General features: G+C 36.3%; 1 protein-coding gene across 2 annotated transcripts in view; it reads right to left on the bottom strand.

Moving 5' to 3' along the window:
- LOC114475551 (protein FAM122B) overlaps positions 1–25574 on the bottom strand; it is a 31592-nt gene that overhangs the window by 3360 nt on the left and 2658 nt on the right. Inside the window, exons 2-7 of one of the 2 annotated variants that reach the window (XM_028466457.1) lie at positions 20887–20971; positions 20642–20695; positions 20418–20461; positions 20294–20345; positions 1009–1061; positions 909–943 (exon numbers count right to left, since the gene is read on the bottom strand). In XM_028466457.1, coding sequence (XP_028322258.1) covers positions 909–943; positions 1009–1061; positions 20294–20345; positions 20418–20461; positions 20642–20695; positions 20887–20971 — 323 coding nt within the window. Of the gene's footprint in view, positions 1–576; positions 944–1008; positions 1062–20293; positions 20346–20417; positions 20462–20641; positions 20696–20886; positions 20972–25574 lie in introns of those variants that run through there. The other variant, XM_028466456.1, reaches the window with a different exon arrangement.

Below are 25574 nucleotides of genomic sequence, written 5' to 3'. Positions count from 1 at the left end.
GTTTATTATTGTATGAACCCAGCAGGTCTCTGAGATCTATGGACACAGGTCAGATAGTGGAGCCCAGAGCTCACAGTAACCATGGTGATGCTGTGTTTAGTTGTTATGCTGCAAAGAAGTGGAACAAACTGCAGCAGAGCTGAAGTCAGCATCACATGTGAACATTTTTAAATCAAAGTTAAAGGAACTTTTTTCTATGATTGATAGAGATTTATGGTCATGTTGATGATGTCATGTGTTTGTTGATTATTTAAAATGTTTTGTTGCTGACTTTAACGTTCTTATTGATTTTAAGCTGTTTTCTGTTGCACGTTTTTGATCATGTAAAGCACATTGAGTTGCATTGTGTATGAAATGTGCTATAGAAATACATTTGCCTTGTCTTTGCCTAAATTACCATGGTGATTTAACCCAAGTTACCATGGTGATTTAACCCAAGTTACCATGGTGATTTAACCCAAGTTACCATGGTGATTTAACCCAAGTTACCATGGTGATTTAACCCAAGTTACCATGGTGATTTAACCCAAGTTACCATGGTGATTTAACCTTAGTTACCATGGTGATTTAGCTCCGTAAGACGTTAGCCAGCTTCATAGTCTAGCACACACTGATTAAATCCTGGAAGTTAGCGCGATAAGAGGAAATCTAGCTTTGTAGTACAGGCCCACTACATCAACAACTCTCAGTTGGGACAGCACGTGTGAGTAAACTCAGGTCAGCTCTCTTTGTTCAACTCAGTCTGTTTTTTTCAGTACGAGGCCCCTTTAAGAGGCGGGGCCATGTCATGGTGTGTATGTGTGTAAATAAATAAATACAGTATATGTGTGCGTGTGCACTATATATAAAAAGAATATAATAGGTTGTGTGAATGATGTCACTTCCTGCTTTAGAGAAGGTGTGCGTACCTTTGCGTTTGAGCGGCGTCACAGCTACAGACGGTCTGTGAAACACAGTGTGTTAGAATACACACTATACAACACACAATGTAACACACACTGATCATACCTGGACCTCCGCCTGGGAGACGAGTTAGGAGTGACACCACCATCCTGAGACCACTGCAGAAGAAGAAGTAATATCTGTGGTTATTGGTGGTTATTGATCTTTATTGGTTGTTATTGGTGGATATTGATGGTTATTGATGGTTATTGGAGGTTATTGGAGGTTATTGATGGTTATTGGAGGTTATTGATGGTTATTGGTGGTTATTGGAGGTTATTGGTGGTTATTGGTGGATATTGATGGTTATTGATGGTTATTGGTGGTTATTGGAGGTTATTGGTGGATATTGATGGTTATTGGTGGTTATTGATGGTTATTGGTAATTATTGGTGTTTGGTTATTGATGTTATTGGTGGTTATTGGTGGTTATTGGTGGTTATTGATGGTTATTGATGGTTATTGGTGGTTATTGGTGGTTATTGGTGGTTATTGGTGGTTATTGGTGGTTATTGGTGGTTATTGGTGGTTATTGGTGGTTATTGGTGGTTATTGGTGGTTATTGGCGGTTATTGGTGGTTGTTGGTGGTTTCTTGCTGGTTCTTGGCGGTCTTGGCGGTTCTTGGCGGTTCTTGGTGGTTCTTGGTGGTTATTGGCGGTTCTTGGTGGTTCTTGGTGGTTCTTGGTGGTTCTTGGCGGTTCTTGTGGTTTCTTGGTGGATCTTGCTGGTTCTTGCTGGTTCTTGGTGTTCTTGGTGGTTCTTGGCGGTTCTTGGTGTTTCTTGGTGGTTCTTGGTGGCCTTGGTGGCTCTTGGTCCTTCTTGGTGTTTGGTTATTGATGTTATTGGTTGTTATTGTGGTTATTGGAGGTTATTGATGGTTATTGGTGTTATTGATGGTTATTGGTGGTTATTGGTGGTTATTGGACGTTATTGGAGGTTATTGGTGGTTATTGGTGGTTATTGGTGGTTATTGGAGGTTATTGGTGGATATTGATGGTTATTGATGGTTATTGGTGGTTATTGATGGTTATTGGTAATTATTGGTGTTTTGGTTTGATGTTATTGGTGGTTTTGGTGGTTATTGGGTTATTTAGGTTATTGGTGGTTATTGGTGGTTATTGGAGGTTCTGCATGGTTTCTTGGTGGTTATTGGTGGTTCTGCTGGTTCCTGGTGGTTCTTGGTGTTCTTGGTGTTCTTGGTGTTCTTGCTGTTCTTGCTGTTCTTGATGGTTCTTGGTGGTTCTTGGTGGTTCTTGCTGTTCTTGGTTGTTCTTGCTGGTTCTTGGTGGTTCTTGGGGCGGTTCTTGCTGGTTCTTGGTGGTTCTTGGCGGTTGGTTCTGCTGGTTCTTGGTGGTTCTTGGCGGTTCTTGCTGGTTTCTTGGTGGTTCTTGCTGTTCTTGGTGGTTCTTGGCCTTCTTGGTGGTTCTTGGTTGTTCTTGGTGGTTCTTGCTGTTCTTGGTTGTTCTTGCTGGTTCTTGGTGGTTTCTTGGCGGTTGGTTCTTGCTGGGTCTTGGTGTTCTTGGCGGTTCTATTGCTGGTTCTTGGTGGTTCTTGCTGTTCTTGGTGGTTTCTTGGCCGCTTCTTGGTGGTTCTTGGTTTTCTTTGCTGTTCTTGGTTGTTCTTGGGTGGTTCTGGCGCTTCTTGCGGTTCTTGGTGGTTCTTGGCGGTTGGTTTTGGCTGTTCTTGGTGTTCTTGGCGGTTCTTGCTGGGTTCTTGGTGGTTCTCGCTGTTTCTTGGTTGTTCTGGTTGTTCTTGCCTGGTTCTTGGTTGTTCTTGGTGGTTGTTTTGGTTGTTCTTGCTGGTTCTTGGTTGTTCTTGGTGTTCTTGGTTGTTCTTGGGTTTTTCTCTTGCTGTTCTTGGTTGCTATTGGTTTGTTCTTGGTTGTTCTTGGTTGTTCTGGTGGTGGTTCGTGTATTTGGTCGTGTCAGTCTCTTAAGTGTGTCGTCAACGGCGCCCCCGCAACATTTTAGCGAGTTAGGAGTGACACCACCATCCTGAGACCACTGCAGAAGAAGAAGTAATATCTGTGGTTATTGGTGGATATTGATGTTTATTGATGTTACTGGTGGTTATTGATCTTTATTGGTTGTTATTGGTAGTTGGTTATTGGAGGTTATTGATGGTTATTGGTGGATATTGATGGTTATTGGCAATTATTGGTGTTTGGTTATTGATGTTATTGGTTGTTATTGGTGGTTATTGGTGGTTATTGGTGGTTATTGGAGGTTATTGGAGGTTATTGATGGTTATTTTATTGGTGGTTATTGGAGGTTATTGATGTTATTGGTTGTTATTGGTGTTTGGTTATTGATGGTTATTGGTGGTTATTGATGGTTTTTGGTGGTTATTGGAGGTTATTGATGGTTATTGGTGGTTATTGATGTTATTGGTTGTTACTGGTGGTTGGTTATTGATGGTTATTGGTGGTTATTGATGTTCGTGGAGGTCATTGGTGGTTATTGGAGGTTGGTTATTGATTAGGGATGTAACGATTAATCGTAAGGCAGTTAAAAATCGATTCATAGGTATCACGGTTATATCGATTTTCTGAAAATTGAATCGCAGTACTTTTTTAACCAGCAGAGGGCACTATCCACAAGTGTAGGCGGCAGGCAGAGTCTGCTAATACTTTCTTTCTGGCTGCCTTCTACTCTTAAATATGTTAATAAATGATTCATTACCCCTTTAGCACCGAAAGAATATCTGTAATATTACTTGAATATCTGTAAAAGTCATGTTTTTCTATTAGCTCTGTCTGCTAGCATAGCATCTCTTCTTCAGTGCAAGATATCTGCATGCCAACCGACCACTGTGTTACCAGCGCCCTCTGCTGGTCCAAACAAATATGACGTAAATCAGTGCAATCGTTTTTTTTTTTTTTTTTTTTTTAAAAGTCCAATTGTTAAGACACAAAATACATCTTCATTTGCACTTTTAAAAAAAAAATAACTATTATGCAGTTTTGCATTGTTTATTATAGAACCAGAATTTAAATTAATAGGCTTCTTCTTCATTTGTATTATTCCTTTATTTATTTCATTCAAGATTTATTTTTAGTTAAATTGCATTGTTTTAAATAGTTTATCAAGGAATTCTTTTGACAATGAAAAATAAAAGGAAAATAATGCAGCATTTTCTAGTTTTTTTTCCCAAAAAAAAAAATTTGTCTACAGTCCCATTTTGTAAAATAAATCGTGAGAGAATCGTATCGTGAACCCAGTATCGTGAATCGAATCGTATCGGGAGTTGAGTGAATCGTTACGTCCCTATTATTGATGTTATTGGTTGTTATTGGTGGTTGGTTATTGGTGGTTGGTTATTGGTGGTTACTGGTGGTTATTGGAGGTTATTGATGGTTATTGGTGGTTATTGGTGGTTATTGGTGGTTATTGGAGGTTATTGGAGGTTATTGGAGGTTATTGGTGATTATTGGTGTTTGGTTATTGGTTGTTATTGGTGGTTGGTTACTGGTGGTTACTGGTGGTTATTGGAGGTTATTGGAGGTTATTGGAGGTTATTGGTGGTTATTGGAGGTTATTGATGGTTATTGGTGGTTATTGGTGGTTATTGGTGGTTATTGGAGGTTATTGATGGTTATTGATGGTTATTGGTGGTTATCGATGTTATTGGCTGTTATTGGTGGTTGGTTATTGATGGTTATTGATGGTTATTGGTTGTTATTGATGGTTATTGTTTGTTATTGGTGGTTATTGGTTGTTATTGGTTGTTATTGATGTTTTTGGTTGTTATTGGTGGTTGGTTATTTGTATTTGTCGTGTCAGTCTCTTTAAGTGTGTCGTAAAAGGAGCTAACAGAGCTAACATTTTTTAAGAACAGCTGCCTTTCACAGTCCGTAATATTTATACACTGAAGTATTGTCGTGCCCCTCATGATATAGTCCCTCAACTCCAAATAACAAAAAAAATATTTTTGTTGAATGTTGTATCTTTCCTGCAGCTGAGCAAAGGACTTCAGAATGGAACCATCTAGTAACGTAGACACATTATTTATGCCTCTCTCTGCTTATTATCTGTTACTCCAGGTGGAAAATCAGGGTTGTCACATTTAGGAGTAAAGACAGACGTGAAATCAGATCGTCCCTCCATTTTTCTGACTGCCTGCCACGCCTTGACCATAGAGATCATAACTGGGTTTGTGCAGGCAGCATGTAATTGTGTGGACTTTTTTATTAATAAAAGGTTTCTCAAGGGGTATTTAGACATCGAGCTTTCAATATCAAACCAAAGAGAGGAAGTTTTGTTATGTATCCATTCTGCTATAACACAGATGAGCACTAAGTTTGTACTTTTGGATGTCTGGAAGGTCTAAACCTCCTTTGGCGGATGACAGGCATAAAGTGGCTATTTTGAGGCGAGGCTTCTTTTAGCCCATATAAAGGAGCTAAACCAGCTTTTTAATTGTTGTACAGCCTTACGTGGAAATATATCTGGAATCATTTGGATTGGGTAGAGTAGTTTAGGAAGAATGTTCATTTTTAGAAGGGACACTAAACCTAGCCAGGAAACAGGGAGGATGTTCCACCTCCAAGTCCAATTGAATTCACTCAAACAGGGGCAAAATTAGCTTTGTACATTTGTTCAAAAGTTGGCGTTCTATGTATTCCTAGATACACAAAACCATCTGGTGACCATTTAAAGGGGAACGGTGATGGAGTCTGGGGTTTTTGTTTGAAACTGCCTAAAGGCATAACTTCTGACTTCTCAAAGTTTATCTTGTGACCAGAAAAAACGCAAAATTTATTAATCGTTTCTAAAAAGGAAAGGGGTAGATATTGTAGGTTTTGTTAGGAAAACCAGGACATCATCCACATAAAGCGTGATCTTGTGCTGCCTGCCTGCTATTGTGTAGCCATGTATGTTGTCATTGGATCTGATAGCTTCTGCTAGCGGCTCTATAGCTAAGGCAAATAGCAGAGGTGATAGAGGGCAGCCTTGTCATGTACCTTGTTAAATGGGAAAGCTTGGAGATCTCATGCCATTGGTGAACACTGCAGATAGTGGATTATCTTACCATTAACACATTTACTAAAACCAAATGTCTCCAATGTGCTGAACAAGTATGATAATTCTACGTGGTCAAATGCCTTCACCTTATCAAGAGAAACCACCAAAACACTTAAGGATGAAAAAAATGAATTGTGTTAACTAATCTGTCCATGTTATTATTATTAGGACTAATGATGTTTAATGAAACCCGTTTGTTCTTCTCTAATAATAGAAGGATGGAACCCTTCCAATCGTGTTGCTAGTATTTTACAGATAATTTTAAGGTCTACGTTTAACAAAGAAATAGGTCTGTAAGATGTACAGTCTTCAGGATTTTTACCTTTTTAAGAAATAAAGAAATCTTGGCCTCCCACAGAGACTGTGGTAGAAGGAGTCGTTGAGCATGTCTAGAAGAGGATCGATCAGTATGTCACTGAATTCTTTGTAGAACTTGCTACTAAGCCCGTCTGGGCCTGGTGCTTTGCCGGACCGCAGCTCTTTAATAGCTTTAAGCACCTCTTCCTTAGATAAGGAACATCAGATCTACTAGGGAGGTGGAGAAAGGAGAAAAAGTTATTCATATTATCTGGAGAATTTGCCTGCATTTTGGAATTGTATAAATTTTCATAAAAACATTTAAATGAGTTGTTTATGGTTGGAGGGTCAAAAGCCTGCCTGTCAAGGTCATCTGTGATGGAGGAGATGATTTGGGAGTCCGTATTCTTCTTTGTTAGATAGGATAAATATTTACCTGCTTTAACTCCATGCTCAAACATTTTCTGTTTAGCAAATCTGATTTTACCTTCTGCATCTTTATTTAGAAGGCGAATGGCAGAGACCTCCTTAAGTTTCTGTACAGATGAGCTTTTAATATATTCTTTTTCTGCTCTTTTGAGTTTCAACTTCAGAATCATTCTCTGCTCATCTTGTCTACGTCTCCTACTGGACATATAAGAAATAACTAAACCCTTGAAAAAGCTTTGGAGGTCTACCATAAAAGTGATGAGTCATCAGTAGAGGGTGAATTAATAGATATGAAATATTGAATTCTTCTTTGAAATATGATATAAATCTGTGGTCCATCAGAATGGAGGGCGTGAACCTCCGATATCTGCTCTGGTTAGAGGGATTATTTATGTTAAATTCTATGAGGACAGCTGCATGATCTGAGATGATTAGATTTCCTATAGAGCTGGAGATAACAGACTGTGGTGAAGCTCATGGAATAAAGAAATAGTCAATCCTTGTAAAGGATTTATAAACATTAGAGAAAAACGTGTTTTCTTTATCCATCAAGTGTTGAGCCCTCCATGCATCTATGAAATCCAGATCCTCACAAAGTGCATCGATGATTTTATCCTGGGACGATAATGACGTTTTCTTTTGTGGAGATTTATACATTATAGGATTTAAATGACAAATAAAATCTTCCCCAATGAAGGAGTTTCTAATATTTAGGTCGACAACTTTGGAGAAACACGTAGTCAGGAATTCCCCCGGGTGAGCGGCGAGGTTGTAAACATTCATTATAACTATTTCCTCCCCATGGAGCACCTTTCACAATCACATAATGTATCTTTGATGCAGTTTAATTCTTTAAAAGGTACTTTTTTGTGAATCTAAATAGCCACGCCTCTACTCCGTGTTTAGTGAATGATGAGAAATAAACCTGCCCATAGTTGTTGTAATTTAAAGTTAGAATCTTTTTACGTTTCACAGGTGTGTGGACACCATTAACATTCCAGGTACATAACTTAAGGGCTGTCACCACTACAAACTATAAAATCAAATCCTTTCTGAGCCATTTGACCTTTTCTTTCTTTTTAATAACGTGAATGAGCCAAAGAACTAATCATTCACAATCAAAGTAGAAAAAAAGAAACCTAATGCTGTCGTTCTCCTAATCCAGAGGAGTTTGAGTGGTAGGGCTTTGTACCAACAGGAGAACAAGTCCAGGAGGACACGTTTGATCTGCCCCTGATAATCATTAACAGCCAGTGCTCACGACCCACAGCCAGTCCAGTATATCCAGAGAGAACGTTCCAATGAGCAGCTCACATCAACAACAACTGTCCGGTGGAAAGTTCATCCATATCAGGCGGAGGGGTCTCCTTCAATGAGCAGATGTATTGATCAGCTGGGTGATTAGTTTAGTCCTTGGTAGGTGACTTTAAGTGATGCAGGTAGATTTGCCTGTAGATTTAAGACACTTCTTTACACAGTCAAACCTCTTTCTTTTTCTGGAGGACAGATGCTGAGAAATCCTGGAAGATCCTAATAGTGGCGCTCTCCTGCCTTAACTTCAGATTATTCTGTCCCATCTCCCACGATGCATTCATGACACGTTGTTTATCCTGAAAAGTTATGAAGTCTCACCAGAAAAGGCCGCAGCCTTTGATTGGGGAGGTTTAGGACCCAGCGTGCGGTGTGCTCTCTCCAACTTCACGCGTCCTGATTTCGTTTACGTGTTTAAGATCTTATGGATCCAGGTCTCAAAAAAGCACGTCGGGTCTTCTCCCTCAACCCCTTCTGTCAGCCCAACAATGCGTAGATTTTTACGCTGACCTCTGTTCTCCAGATCATCCGCACGTTCCGTCAAAGCACAGCTCCTCCAGAGTTTATTACCCATGGGATCCGTGGCGTCCTCCAACCCGGAAATCCTCGACTCAGCGTCCACGATGCGCTTTTCATGAGCTCTTCGCGGTGCATTTGTAGAAGCTGCGTAAGTGGCCCAAGCTTGTCGTCAAAAAGTTTAGAGATATTTGCCGTAATGTTGGCAGTGATTTTGCTCACCGCTTCACGGAGTGCTGACGAGAGTCAGCTAGCGTCAGCCCCAGTATTAGCATCTTCATTAGCCGCTGCGCAGGCCTTGTTTGTTTTCTGTTGCTCGCCCAAAGTTTCTGAGGTTTGTGTCTTTCTGCATGATATGCCGCCATCTTGAAAACCCCACGGTTACTTATTTTTAGTTATTGGTTGTTATTGATGGTGGTTTCTTGATGGTTACTAATGGTTACCCTATTGGTTGTTATTGGTGGTTGCTTATTTTTAGTCATTGATGGTTATTGATGGTTACTGGTGGTTATTGATGGTAACTAATGATTATTGATGGTTACTAATAGCTATTGATGGTTATACTAATAGCTATTGATGGTTATTGATGGTTACTAATAGCTATTGATGGTTATTGATGGTTACTAATGGTTATTGGTGGTTATTGATGGTTATTGGTGTTATTGAAGTTACTAATGGTTATTGATGGTTATTGGTGTTATTGATGGTTATTGATGGTTATTGGTGTTATTGATGGTTATTGGTGTTATTGATGGTTATTGATGTTACTAATGGTTATTGATGGTTATTGGTGGTTATTGGTGTTACTAATGGTTATTGATGTTACTAATGGTTATTGATGGTTATTGGTGGTTATTGGTGTTACTAATGGTTATTGATGGTTATTGGTGGTTATTGGTGTTATTGATGGTTATTGATGTTACTAATGGTTATTGATGGTTATTGGTGGTTATTGGTGTTACTAATGGTTATTGATGTTACTAATGGTTATTGATGGTTATTGGTGGTTATTGGTGTTACTAATGGTTATTGATGGTTATTGGTGTTACTAATGGTTATTGATGGTTATTGATGGTTATTGGTGGTTATTGGTGGTTATTGATGGTTATTGATGTTACTAATGGTTATTGGTGGTTATTAATGGCTATTGATGGTAACTAATGATTATTGGTGGTTATTGATGGTTATTCATGGTTATTGATGTTATTGATGATTACTAGGGATGTAACGATTCACTCAACTCCTGATTCGATTCATGATACTGGATTCACGATACGATTCTCTCACGATTTATTTTACAAAATGAGACTGTAGACAAATGATGATTGAAAAATATTCCTTTATTTTTTGGGGGGGAAAAAAAACTAGAAAATACTGTACTATTTTCCTTTTATTTTTCATTGTCAAAAGAATCCCTTGATAAACTATTCAAAATAATGCAATTTAACTAAAAATAAATCTTGAATGAAATAAATAAAGGAATAATACAAATGAAGAAGAAGCTTATTAATTTAAATTCTGGTTCTATAATAAACAATGCAAAACTGCATAATAGTTCTTTTTCTTTTTAAAAGTGCAACTGAAAATGTATTTTGTGCCTTAACAATTGGACTTTAAAAAAAAAAAAAAAACGTCATTGCCCTGTATCTACGTCAGATATTTGTTTGGACCAGCAGAGGGCGCTGGTAACCCAGTGGTCGGTTGACATGCAGCTAATCAAGCAGTGAAGAAGAGAAGCTATGCTAGCAGACAGAGCTAATAGAATAACGTGACTTTTACAGATATTCATGTAATATTACAGATATTCTTTCGGTGCTAAAGGGGTAATGAATCATTTATTAATATATTTAAGAGTAGAAGGCAGCCAGAAAGAAAGTATTAGTAGACTCCGCCCACCGCCTACACTCTGCTGTTTAAAAAAAAGTACTGCGATTCAATTTTCAGAAGATCGATATCAATCGTGATACCTATGAATAGATTTTTAACTGCCTTACGATTAATCGTTACATCCCTAATGATTACTAATGGTTATTGATGTTATTGATGGTTATTGATGATTATTAATGGTTATTGATGTTACTAATGGTTATTGATGTTATTGATGTTACTAATGGTTAATGATAGTTACTAATGGTTAATGATAGTTACTAATGGTTATTGGTGTTATTGATGGTTATTGATGTTACTAATGGTTAATGATAGTTACTAATGGTTATTGGTGTTATTGATGGTTATTGGTGTTATTGATGGTTATTGGTGTTATTGATGTTATTGATGGTTATTAATGGTTATTGATGTTACTAATGGTTATTGATAGTTACTAATGGTTATTGGTGTTATTGATGGTTATTGGTGTTATTGATGGTTATTGATGTTATTGATGGTTATTAATGGTTATTGATGTTACTAATGGTTAATGATAGTTACTAATGGTTATTGGTGTTATTGATGGTTATTGGTGTTATTGATGTTACTAATGGTTATTGATGGTTATTGGCGTTATTGGTGGTTATTGGTGTTATTGATGTTATTGATGTTACTAATGGTTATTGATGGTTATTGGTGGTTATTGATGGTTATTGGTGGTTATTGATGTTACTAATGGTTATTGACGGTTATTGGTGTTATTGATGGTTATTGATGTTACTAATGGTTATTGATGATTATTGGTGGTTATTGGTGGTAATTGATGTTACTAATGGTTATTGATGGTTATTGGTGATTATTGATGGTTATTGATGGTTATTGGTGGTAATTGATGTTACTAATGGTTATTGATGGTTATTGGTGATTATTGATGTTACTAATGGTTATTGGTGGTTATTAATGGTTATTGATGGTTATTATTGGTTATTGATGGTTACTAATGTTATTGATGTTATTGGTGTTATTGATGGTTATTGGTGGTTATTGATGTTACTAATGGTTATTGATGGTTATTGGTGGTTATTGATGTTACTAATGGTTATTGATGGTTATTGGTGGTTATTGGTGGTTATTGATGGTTATTGGTGGTAATTGGTGTTATTGATGTTACTAATGGTTATTGGTGTTATTGATGGTTATTGATGTTATTGATGGTTATTGATGTTACTAATGGTTATTGATGATTACTAATGGTTATTGGTGTTATTGATGGTTATTGGTGGTTATTGGTGTTATTGATGTTATTGATGTTACTAATGGTTATTGGTGTTATTGATGGTTATTGATGTTACTAATGGTTATTGATGATTATTGGTGGTTATTGATGTTACGAATGGTTATTGATGGTTATTGATGTTACTAATGGTTATTGATGGTTATTGGTGGTTATTGATGATTACTAATGGTTATTGATGGTTATTGATGGTTATTGGTGGTTATTGATGGTTATTGGTGGTTATTGGTGGTTATTGGTGGTTATTGATGTTATTGATGGTTATTGATGGTTATTGGTGGTTATTGGTGGTTATTGGTGTTATTGATGGTTATTGATGGTTATTGATGGTTATTGGTGTTATTGATGGTTATTGGTGGTTATTGATGTTATTGATGGTTATTAATGGTTATTAATGGTTATTGATGGTTACTATTGGTTATTGATGGTTACTAATGGTTATTGATGGTTATTGGTGTTATTGATTGTTATTGATGGTTATTGGTGTTATTGATGGTTATTGGTGGTTATTGATGGTTATTGGTGATTATTGATGTTACTAATGGTTATTGGTGGTTATTAATGGCTAATGATGGTTATTATTGGTTATTGATGGTTACTAATGGTTATTGATGGTTATTGGTGTTATTGATGGTTATTGGTGGTTGTTGATGTTACTAATGGTTATTGATGGTTATTGGTGGTTATTGATGTTACTAATGGTTATTGGTGGTTATTGGTAGTTACTAATGGCTAGTGATGGTTATTGATGGCTATTAATGGCTATTGATGGTTATTGATGATTACTAATGGTTATTGATGGTTATTGGTGTTATTGATGGTTATTGGTGTTATTGATGGTTATTGGTGGTTATTGGTGTTATTGATGGTTATTGATGGTTATTGATGTTACTAATGGTTATTGATGTTACTAATGGTTATTGATGTTACTAATGGTTATTGATGATTATTGGTGTTATTGATGTTACGAATGGTTATTGATGGTTATTGGTGGTTATTGATGTTACTAATGGTTATTGATGGTTACTAATGGTTATTGATGGTTATTGGTGTTATTGATTGTTATTGATGGTTATTGATGGTTATTATTGGTTATTGATGGTTACTGATGGTTATTGGTGTTATTGGTGGTTATTGGTGGTTATTGGTGGTTATTGATGTTACTAATGGTTATTGATGGTTATTGGTGGTTATTGATGGTTATTGATGGTTATTGGTGGTAATTGATGTTACTAATGGTTTTTGATGGTTATTGGTGGTTATTGATGGTTACTAATGGTTATTGATGGTTATTATTGGTTATTGATGGTTACTAATGGTTATTGATGGTTATTGGTGGTTACTGATGGTTGTTGATGGTTATTGGTGTTATTGATGGTTATTGGTGTTATTGATGGTTATTGGTGGTTATTGATGGTTATAGATGGTTATTGGTGTTATTGATGGTTATTGGTGTTATTGATGGTTATTGGTGGTTATTGATGGTTATAGATGTTACTAATGGCTATTGATGGTTATTGATGGGTATTGGTGTTATTGATGGTTATTGGTGTTATTGATGGTTATTGGTGGTTATTGGTGTTATTGATGGTTATTGGTGTTATTGATGGTTATTGATGTTACTAATTGTTATTGATGGTTATTGGTGTTATTGATGGTTATTGGTGTTATTGATTGTTATTGATGGTTATTGATGGTTATTGGTGTTATTGATGGTTATTGGTGTTATTGACGGTTATTGTGTTATTGATGGTTATTGGTGGTTATTGATGGTTATAGATGTTACTAATGGCTATTGATGGTTATTGATGGGTATTGGTGTTATTGATGGTTATTGGTGTTATTGATTGTTATTGATGGTTATTGATGGTTATTGGTGTTATTGATGGTTATTGGTGGTTATTGATGGTTATTGGTGTTATTGATGGTTATTGGTGTTATTGATGGTTATTGGTGGTTATTGATGATTATAGATGTTACTAATGGCTATTGATGGTTATTGATGGGTATTGGTTGTTATTGATGGTTATTGGTGTTATTGATGGTTATTGGTGGTTATTGGTGTTATTGATGTTATTGATGTTATTGATGTCACTAATGGTTATTGATGTTACTAATGGTTATTGATGGTTATTGGTGTTATTGATGGTTATTGGTGTTATTGATGGTTATTGATGTTACTAATGGTTATTGATGGTTATTGGTGTTATTGGTGGTTATTGGTGTTATTGATGGTTATTGATGGTTATTATTGGTTATTGATGGTTACTAATGGTTATTGATGGTTATTGGTGTTATTGGTGGTTATTGGTGTCATTGATGTTACTAATGGTTGTTGATGGTTATTGGTGTTACTAATGGTTATTGATGGTTATTGGTGTTATTGATGGTTATTGGTGGTTATTGATGGTTATAGATGGTTATTGGTGTTATTGATGGTTATTGGTGTTATTGATGGTTATTGGTGGTTATTGATGGTTATAGATGTTACTAATGGCTATTGATGGTTATTGATGGGTATTGGTGTTATTGATGGTTATTGGTGTTATTGATGGTTATTGGTGTTATTGATGGTTATTGATGTTACTAATTGTTATTGATGGTTATTGGTGTTATTGATGGTTATTGGTGTTATTGATGGTTATTGATGGTTATTGGTGTTATTGATGGTTATTGGTGTTATTGACGGTTATTGTGTTATTGGTGTTATTGGTGGTTATTGATGGTTATAGATGTTACTAATGGCTATTGATGGTTATTGATGGGTATTGGTGTTATTGATGGTTATTGGTGTTATTGATTGTTATTGATGGTTATTGATGGTTATTGGTGTTATTGATGGTTATTGGTGGTTATTGATGGTTATTGGTGTTATTGATGGTTATTGGTGTTATTGATGGTTATTGGTGGTTATTGATGATTATAGATGTTACTAATGGCTATTGATGGTTATTGATGGGTATTGGTGTTATTGATGGTTATTGGTGTTATTGATGGTTATTGGTGGTTATTGGTGTTATTGATGTTATTGATGTTATTGATGTCACTAATGGTTATTGATGTTACTAATGGTTATTGATGGTTATTGGTGTTATTGATGGTTATTGGTGTTATTGATGGTTATTGATGTTACTAATGGTTATTGATGGTTATTGGTGTTATTGGTGGTTATTGGTGTTATTGATGGTTATTGGTGTTATTGATTGTTATTGATGGTTACTGATGGTTATTATTGGTTATTGATGGTTACTAATGGTTATTGATGGTTATTGGTGTTATTGGTGGTTATTGGTTCCTTGCTTGTTACTAATTGTTGTTGATGGATTGGTGTTACTAATGGTTATTGTGGTTATGATGGGTTATTGATGGTACTAATGGTATTGATGGTTATTGGTGTTGTATTGGTGGTTATTGACTGTTACTAATGGTTTATTGATGGTTATGGTGGTTATGGTGGTAATTGATGTTACTCTGGTATTGATGGTTATTATTGGTTATTGATGGTATGTGGTTATTGGTGTTATTGATGGTTTATGGTGTTATTGATGGTTATTGGTTGTTATTGATGTTATTGATGGTTATGGTGTTATTTGATGGTTATTGGTGTATATGATGGTATTGGTGGTTATGATGGTATAGATGTTATAATGGCTATGATGGTTATTTGATGGGTTATTGGTGTTATTGATGGTTATTGGTGTTCTTGATGGTTATGGTGGTCTTGGTGTTATTGATGTTATTGGTGTTATTGATGGTTATTGATGTTACTAATTGTTTATTGATGGTATTGTGTATTGATGGTTATTGGTGTTATGATTGTTATTGATGGTTATTGATGGTTATTGGTGTCTGTATTGCTGGTATGGTGTTATTGACGGTTATTGTGTTATTGATGGTTATTGGTGGTTATTGATGGTTATAGATGTTACTAATGGCTATTGATGGTTATTGATGGTTATTGGTGTTATTGATTGTTATTGATGGTTATTGATGGTTATTGGTGTTATTGATGGTTATTGGTGGTTATTGATGGTTATTGGTGTTATTGATGGTTATTGGTGTTATTGATGGTTATTGGTGGTTATCGATGATTATAGATGTTATCTAATGGCTATTGATGGTTATTGATGGTTATTGGTGTTATTGATGTTATTGGTTGTTATTGATGGTTATTGGTGGTTATTGGTGTTATTGATGTTATTGATGTTATTGATGGTTACTAATGGTTATTGATGGTTATTGGTGTTATTGATGGTTATTGGTGTTATTGATGTTACTAATGGTTATTGATGGTTATTGGTGTTATTGGTGGTTATTGGTGTTATTGATGGTTATTGGTGTTATTGATTGTTATTGATGGTTACTGATGGTTATTATTGGTTATTGATGGTTACTAATGGTTATTGATGGTTATTGGTGTTATTGGTGGTTATTGGTGTCATTGATGTTACTAATGGTTGTTGATGGTTATTGATGGTTATTGGTGTTATTGATGGTTATTGGTGGTTATTGATGGTTATAGATGGTTATTGGTGTTATTGATGGTTATTGGTGTTATTGATGGTTATTGGTGGTTATTGATGGTTATAGATGTTACTAATGGCTATTGATGGTTATTGATGGGTATTGGTGTTATTGATGGTTATTGGTGTTATTGATGGTTATTGGTGTTATTGATGGTTATTGATGTTACTAATTGTTATTGATGGTTATTGGTGTTATTGATGGTTATTGGTGTTATTGATGGTTATTGATGGTTATTGGTGTTATTGATGGTTATTGGTGTTATTGATGGTTATTGATGTTACTAATTGTTATTGATGGTTATTGGTGTTATTGATGGTTATTGGTGTTATTGATGGTTATTGATGGTTATTGGTGTTATTGACGGTTATTGTGTTATTGATGGTTATTGGTGGTTATTGATGGTTATAGATGTTACTAATGGCTATTGATGGTTATTGATGGTTATTGGTGTTATTGATTGTTATTGATGGTTATTGATGGTTATTGGTGTTATTGATGGTTATTGGTGGTTATTGATGGTTATTGGTGTTATTGATGGTTATTGGTGTTATTGATGGTTATTGGTGGTTATTGATGATTATAGATGTTACTAATGGCTATTGATGGTTATTGATGGGTATTGGTGTTATTGATGGTTATTGGTGTTATTGATGGTTATTGGTGGTTATTGGTGTTATTGATGTTATTGATGTTATTGATGTCACTAATGGTTATTGATGTTACTAATGGTTATTGATGGTTATTGGTGTTATTGATGGTTATTGGTGTTATTGATGGTTATTGATGTTACTAATGGTTATTGATGGTTATTGGTGTTATTGGTGGTTATTGGTGTTATTGATGGTTATTGGTGTTATTGATTGTTATTGATGGTTACTGATGGTTATTATTGGTTATTGATGGTTACTAATGGTTATTGATGGTTATTGGTGTTATTGGTGGTTATTGGTGTCATTGATGTTACTAATGGTTGTTGATGGTTATTGGTGTTACTAATGGTTATTGATGGTTATTGATGGTTATTGATGGTTACTAATGGTTATTGATGGTTATTGGTGTTATTGGTGGTTATTGATGTTACTAATGGTTATTGATGGTTATTGGTGGTTATTGGTGGTAATTGATGTTACTAATGGTTATTGATGGTTATTATTGGTTATTGATGGTTACTGATGGTTATTGGTGGTTATTGATGGTTATTGGTGTTATTGATGGTTATTGGTGTTATTGATTGTTATTGATGGTTATTGGTGTTATTGATGGTTATTGGTGTTATTGATGGTTATTGGTGGTTATTGATGGTTATAGATGTTACTAATGGCTATTGATGGTTATTGATGGGTATTGGTGTTATTGATGGTTATTGGTGGTTATTGATGGTTATAGATGTTACTAATGGCTATTGATGGTTATTGATGGGTATTGGTGTTATTGATGGTTATTGGTGGTTATTGGTGTTATTGATGTTATTGATGTTATTGATGTCACTAATGGTTATTGATGTTACTAATGGTTATTGAAGGTTATTGGTGGTTATTGGTGTTATTGGTGTTATTGGTGTTATTGATGGTTATTGGTGGTTATTGATGGTTATTGGTAGTTACTAATGGCTATTGATGGTTATTGGTGTTATTGATGGTTATTGGTGTTATTGATGGTTATTGGTGGTTATTGGTGGTTATTGGTGGTTATTGATGGTTATTGGTGTTATTGATGGTTATTGATGGTTATTGGTGGTTATTGGTGGTTATTGATGGTTATTGGTGGTTATTGGTGGTTATTGGTGTTATTGATGGTTATTGGTGTTATTGATGGTTATTGGTGGTTATTGATGGTTATTGGTGGTTATTGATGGTTATTGGTAGTTACTAATGGCTATTGGTAGTTATTGGTGGTAATTGATGATTACTAATGGTTATTGATGGTTACTAATGGTTATTGGTGTTATTGATGGTTATTGGTGTCATTGATGTTACTAATGGTTGTTGGTGGTTATTGATGTTATTGATGATTATTGGTAGTTACTAATGGCTATTGATGGTTATTGGTGGTAATTGATGTTACTAATGGTTATTGGTGGTTATTGGTGGTTATTGATGGTTACTGGTGGTTATTGATGGTTATTGGTGTTATTGATGGTTATTGGTGTTATTGATGGTTATTGGTGGTTATTGATGGTTATTGGTGGTTATTGATGGTTATTGGTAGTTACTAATGGCTATTGGTAGTTATTGGTGGTAACTGATGATTACTAATGGTTATTGATGGTTACTAATGGTTATTGGTGTTATTGATGGTTATTGGTGTCATTGATGTTACTAATGGTTGTTGGTGGTTATTGATGTTATTGATGATTATTGGTAGTTACTAATGGCTATTGATGGTTATTGGTGGTAATTGATGTTACTAATGGTTATTGGTGGTTATTGGTGGTTATTGATGGTTACTGATGGTTATTGATGCTTATTTGTGGTTATTGATTATTATCGAACGATAGCATGGCACCAGAGGAAGTGGAGTCTGGTACAGAGATGGAGATTAGATTATTATCTGTGCGCATGCGCCAACATGCAAGCTTCCTGTTACAGACGCTGCTGCTCTTTTTTTTTCTGATTCTGATTGATAGTTATTGGTGGTTGGTAATTGACAGGGGTGGAAGAAACAAATTACAAATACTCACATCACTGTAATTAAGTACATTTTTCAAGTGTGTAATTGTACTCATACTTGAGTACAATTTACACCATGTAATCTACTTCGCTACTTTTAAAATCAAAAGTCACTACTAAGTACACCCACAATTTGAATTAATATTCAAATCTTTTCTGAAATGTACATTTGTTTGGCACCTCACGGCCACCATACAGGCCATCCGATTGCGACCGCGCCATATAATATGACGTAACGAAAAGACAACTCCACTGCAGCAGCAGGTACACGTTTCTGGAGGTAGCATATCTACACAGCAGAGTAAGACAGAAGATTTGGAGACAACAAAGCCAAAATGTAGACAGAAGACAACACTTTCAACACTGAAAAGGAGGAAGAACAGACGGAGGACGAGTGCCCGTGGTCATACCTGGAGGAATGTTTCATATACAGAGAGAAAAAATTAAATACCGTCCAGATGCAGTGCAAAGTTAGTTTGACCCCTACGGTGATATCAGATTACAAGACGCCAGCATCTAATCTCAAAAACACATTGTGGTCAAAGTTTTTACAGCTATACTTGTATGATATTGCTTTTTTGGCCTGATATTGATCTATTACAGTGACATGATATTAATCAGTATTGCATTATATGAATTTCTTTAACAAAACATAATATGGATTGTTTTTATTTGTAGCTCTTTGTGTATTTGATCCATTTTCTTGATATAGCTTTGGTATATACATGTACAGTATTTTGCTCACTTTGTTTGTTAGGACCAAACTGATAATGGATTTATTTAGGCTGATACTGATAAAAGGAAGTTAAAATATTTAGATACTAATACATCAGTCGATAATCTTTTTACAGTTAGTATATGCATTACAGAATTTAAAATGTATACAGAAATAGATTTTTAATTGCAATTGAGTACAATTTAAGCAATGTAACAGTACTTGTACTTGAGTACAAGTTTTCAGTACTCTTTCCACCTCTGGTTATTGATAGTTATTGGTCATTGGTTATTGATGGTTATTGGTGGTTATTGATGGTTATTGATGGTTATTGGTGGTTATTGGTCATTGGTTATTGGTGGTTATTGATGGTTATTGTTGGTTATTGGTGGTAATTGATGGTTATTGGTGGTTATTGGTCATTGGTTATTGGTGTTATTGGTGGTTATTGATGGTTATTGATGGTTATTGGTGGTTATTGGTGGTTATTGATGGTAATTGATGGTTATTGATGGTTATTGGTGGTTATTGGTGGTTATTGATGGTAATTGATGGTTATTGGTGGTTATTGGTCATTGGTTATTGGTCATTGGTTATTGGTGGTTATTGGTGGTTATTGATGGTTATTGGTGGTTATTGATGGTAATTGATGGTTATTGGTGGTTATTGGTGGTTATTGGTGATACACTGTGTGATGCTCACTGTGCGCTGGTTCCACTGGATCACTGGATCCACTGGGATCACACTGGGAACACTGGGTTAAAACAAACACACCAATCAGAAATGTCAGGGTCACAGAGCAGCAGCCAATCAGAGTCAGCCTCACCTAAGCCTCTGTTCACTTCCTCTGAGAGTCTCCATTTCCTCCTCCTACACACACGCACACACACACACACACACACACACACACACACACACAAATACAACAATCTTAACTGAGATTCTGATCTCAGTGTGTGTGTGTGTGTGTGTGTGTGTGTGTGTGTGTGTGTGTGTCTCTGTCTGTCACTCTCATTGACACAAACGCAGCTGAACAGGAAGTAGCCTCACCAGCTTCCTGTGGTGGATTCTGTCTGTGGTCGAACAAAAGGAACGAGACGAGACCTGAGAGACAGACACAAGGTCACTGACACCATGAAGGTCCTTCTACAGATTTCCCTCCTCTGAATCACTAGAATATCCTCCTGTGATGTCGCTACAACACATAACGCAGTCAAAAATAAAAGGATGTTGATGGTTCAGTTTAATCTTCACTATGTATCTGACATCAGTAGTACTGTGAGGCGTTCACTGACCTGTGAGGGGGTGCTGGGGTTGACGGACACACTGCTGCGTCTGTAGCGAGACGAGCAGACGGGACTGAAGATGTCCATCCTGTCACTGAGAGAGACAATAATCATGGATCAACACAGTGATTATAGATTATAGAGCCAGTCCAGTTTCATTATGGTGATTAAAAAGGATAACATTATTATTCTTTATTGATTAGATAAATCGTCTGTTTGAAAAGAAGATTATAAATCAAAAAAGCTCCAGTGAGTCATTGATTAGGATCAATAGGTAACACAATCTACTGTAATATTAGATCAATATCAATACATTCAATGACTAATAAAAAGACAAAACATTCTGAGTCATTAGTACAAGTACATGCGTTTCAGTGATTCTCTCCCTTGGTTTCTTCCTCCACAGAGCTGAGACTACAGCAGTTGTCTTGGAAGCAAGTCTTTCTCCATCCTGTGCATGTGTCCTAACATCTAAAGTTCTTCTCTATTAAGATATCAGCCATTCATGGTAGGTTCACAAAATACAGGATTTCTGCATTTGTGACTTTATCAAACCACTTGATGATCACGATGTCTCTCAGCTGTCTCATTATGTAGTCATGTAGTTTCATCCTGTATATTGTCCATACTTCTGCTCCATAAAGGAGGCTTTACAGTACCACTGCTCTGTAGACTTGATAAACAGAGCTCTGTAACAGATTCTTGTTTTATGCTGTATTTGACCATCAAGGCCAAACTCAAACTCACATGTGGAATCACGCACGCACGCACGTGCACACGCACGCACGCACACGCACACGCACACACACAATCAAGACAGATATCACTGCTCCAACGTCTCCACTGTTGGGGAATCTAACCCCCTCCTTTTCCTCTCCTCAGGTGGAACTTTTCTCTATCTGTATAAAGTTTAAACTGTGGAACTTTCCATTTAGTTGCTGACTGCTTGCCTTTCCTACAGGATGGAAGCTTTTTTTGTACTCTTTTTCATTTAGTTTATAATTAATTCCTTTTTCATAAAATCATCATGCTTTGACTGGACTTCATCATTCAACCTGAGCACAAATCATGTCTCCAAATGAGGGCAACCGCAAATTTGCCGTGACACAAGGTATGTGAAATCAGTGGCTCCTGGTTTATTGTGATCAATTCCAGTTCAGGTGGAGGGTGTAGAAGTTTAATCGGCTGGTATAGCCATTCTGTCTTCTTGATGTTTACCTTCAGGATAAATCACCATGGTAACTAGGGTTGTGCAGAGAGAATCGGTTCCTAAAGTCCGGTTCTGGAACCGTTATGAAGATGTCTGAATTTCGATTCTTAAATGCCTGCACTAGTTTGTTTCTGCGTCTTGCTCTATTTGTTTACACAGGGTTTGTATAAGTGCATTCAGAACGTAACTGTAGCAAATGCAGTCTGTGTGTGTGTGTGTGTGTGTGTGTGTGCGTGTGTGTGTGTGTGTGTCTGCTTGCGGAGCTGCTAACCATAGACTGACAGGGGAGAGAGAGAGCTGTATCATAGACAGCGCCGTTTCTACGGTTTAAAGGAGACATATCATGGTTTTAAATCCTTCCTTTTTACATATAAATCATACAGTTATGGTCTATATAAAGCAGAACTGCAATGCTTGGGTCTGAATTCCTCATTATTATAGCTCCACCCCTTTTCTGATGTGCTTCTAAGAGCAACTCGTTTTGGTGCTGTCTCTTTAAATGCAAATGAGACACTCCATACCCCGCCCCCTCTTCAGGTGACACTCGGTTCAACTCCACCATTTTTGTAGTTTGATAGAAGAGATACGGCTATGTAGCGGAGCATAAACTTTTTATTCAGAGGTTATTTACAAAATGTCAACAACGTTAGACTTGTCCATCCATCCTTACATGTTCCAGCCAGAGTCTGACCCAGTGGAGAGAGATGAAAATGAAGATGATGAACCTGCAGAACCCTAACAAGTGAGCTAACACAAGCACCGAGCTAACGCTAGCGCCAAGCTAACATCACGAAATGCATTTTAATACAGTCTTTTCGGAGACAAAAACGTCAAAATGAAATGACTAATGAAAACTTTAGACTTAAATTAAATCACGTAGGCCATATCATCAAGGATCTAAAACGAGCACACAGCGCTAACATATGAAGACGGTGCAACTGCTAATGCTAACAAAACAATGACAGGGACGTCTTATCACTTTTTAGCGTTATTTACAGCTTACCGAAGTGCTCTGTTCATCGTCTCCAAAGATAGAAGGAATTGAACCCTCAATCAGACAAAGTCTTTCTGTAAATCCTTCTTTATACTGGTGGAGGTTGATGAAGCAGTCATCATTGAAGTGCTTCACACACACAAAAATGACCTTATCCACAGATGTGGTACATTTCTATAAAAAATAAAACTCAACCAGACACTTTGAAAAGGTTCTGATGCTGGGAGACGTTGTAATGAAGCGTGTGGGTTACTACATCCAACAACCCAACATTTTGACTTATCCTCTCGTAACTTCTGCATCCTGGAGCTTGGACTACAAAATAAAAGCCAGAAATAAAAATGGCGGATTGCTCGAAGTGTTGGACCTGGAGTTGATGAACTAATTTAGCAGTTCTGCTGCAAATACTGTGATGTAATAGTTCAAAAAACGTAATAGAGAATAGAAAAATCAAAACAGATTGAAAAATATGACCAAAACAGAAAATAAAGATATCAATGGAGCATCTGAAGAGATTATATAGAACTTTTCTGTACTTCTAAACAATCTAAATATACAACAAAATGCATTTAAGGGCTAAAAAAGTGGATTTAACATGATATGTCCTCTTTAAATGATCAACTTATGAGTTACTAAAAGATGAGTTCACCCAGAGTGTAGATGTATTGAAGAAGTTAACAGCTTTAATTTATCTCCGCTAAATGAGGAAGTGTAGTCTCTCTGTAGCGGGGGAGGGGCTGCTGCCTCTAATCTACAGACAGTGATGGCCAGTTGTTGATTTTTATTTTTTGACACATGCACTCCATACAACTATTATAATATATACAATTCATACATTTACACATTTTTTAAAAAAAGGGCTGCAGCTATCGATTCTTTTTGGAATCGATTAATCTAGCACTTTATCACTCAATTAATCGATTATTCGGATTTGCGTTTTTAAGCAACCCAAACATTTAATGCATAACAAAAATTACATGGCTGTAAAATGATGAAGAATTTGGCTTTTATTTCTAAAAAAACAACATTTGGCTCCAAAACAAAGTCCATTTATTACAATTTAACCATGTAATGTTTATAAGTGCCAGTGCCAACTAAGCAAACTACCAAACAGTATATCATTTCCGGGGTTAGCCTATTTGCTATGGTAACCTAAAAAATATGTGTGTATGTGTTTGAAAAACACTGAATTATGTTTTCAGCAGCTGAGAAAATTAATTTATCTCGGTCTTAATAAAGTATTTCTCTTCATAGGTCATTGTCTGATCCCGTTAGATCTGTGAAGATCAGCAGGTCTGGTCCTGGTCAGTAAATGATGGAGACCACTGAGAGTTCCAGGGGCCACATTGTCTAGTATGAATGTAGTGCGTCAGTGTTGGTGGTGGTGGGAGGGGCCGATGGTGCACTTTGGCAGTCTTGCCTCCATCAGTCTGCCCCAGGGCAGCTGTGGCTACAACAGTAGCTTACCACCACTAAGTGTGGAGTGAAAGAATAATGCCTTGATTCTGTAAAGTGACTTTGAGTGTCCAAAAAAGCGCTTTATAAAATTGATGCATTATTATATATATATCTAATATTGTGCTGCTGACATTATTAGAATTGTCACAGTGATGATCAGAGACAGTGTTTCAAATCCATAACACTTCAAAGCACAGGAACTCAGATGTACCACAATATTTAATGCTACAATTTCGCAAATATAAAGTTTTTAAGGCCTTAAATTTGGCTACATCACATTTAATACCTTACCTTTTTAAGGATTTAAAGACAATCTACCCTGGTTTGTGTGTACACGCGTGCCGTGCGTGCTTCCAATCACACCGCTTATGTCTCCTCCGCTAACGGCCACCGCTGGTACGAGGCTCTGCTGCTACACAGGCCGCTGTAGCAATCTGAAGCTAGAGTTGCTGCATCTACCGGACTATAACTGTCTGATTGACCTAAATCTAAGTTTGCCTGGTGGTCGTATACTATTTTAGAGTAATTACGCTGCAGGGTTGCTAACGCTAACCTCTGCAGCCACAGCCGACAGGGACGCAGCCAAATACACATGCATATGTCAATATATTGAGGCTGGAAAACTTCCACTTTCATTTTCATTCATCGTCTGGTTAATTAATTTATTTATTGATTATCGACCCAGGTCTAAATTAGCGCTACATGACCAGGTTGAAACAGCATGTGGATGTTTTCTGTTCAGATGCTGCATCATTGAAGTCTTACTAATTTACTAGATTTTGTAATCAAGGTAATCGAGTAACTTGATGAATCGTTTCAGCCCTAATTTAAAACATATACATTATTTACAGTCATATACAATTTACATACGTACATAAAGCAAAAAATACTTGGGGTACTTTTACTTTAATCAACAGATTTAAGGATTGGAAAATGTCTAGTTTCCACTGTTCTTTTGTCTTATATTCCATATAAAGAGGTTTTATATATTAGTCCGTTTTATTTTTAAAGTGGTGTTTTTTGTGTCTTTAGACT

Source organism: Gouania willdenowi, chromosome 14 (assembly GCF_900634775.1).
Source record: "Gouania willdenowi chromosome 14, fGouWil2.1, whole genome shotgun sequence".
Taxonomy (NCBI): Eukaryota; Metazoa; Chordata; class Actinopteri; order Blenniiformes; family Gobiesocidae; genus Gouania; species Gouania willdenowi.
This window is presented reverse-complemented; position numbering and strand designations above follow the sequence as displayed.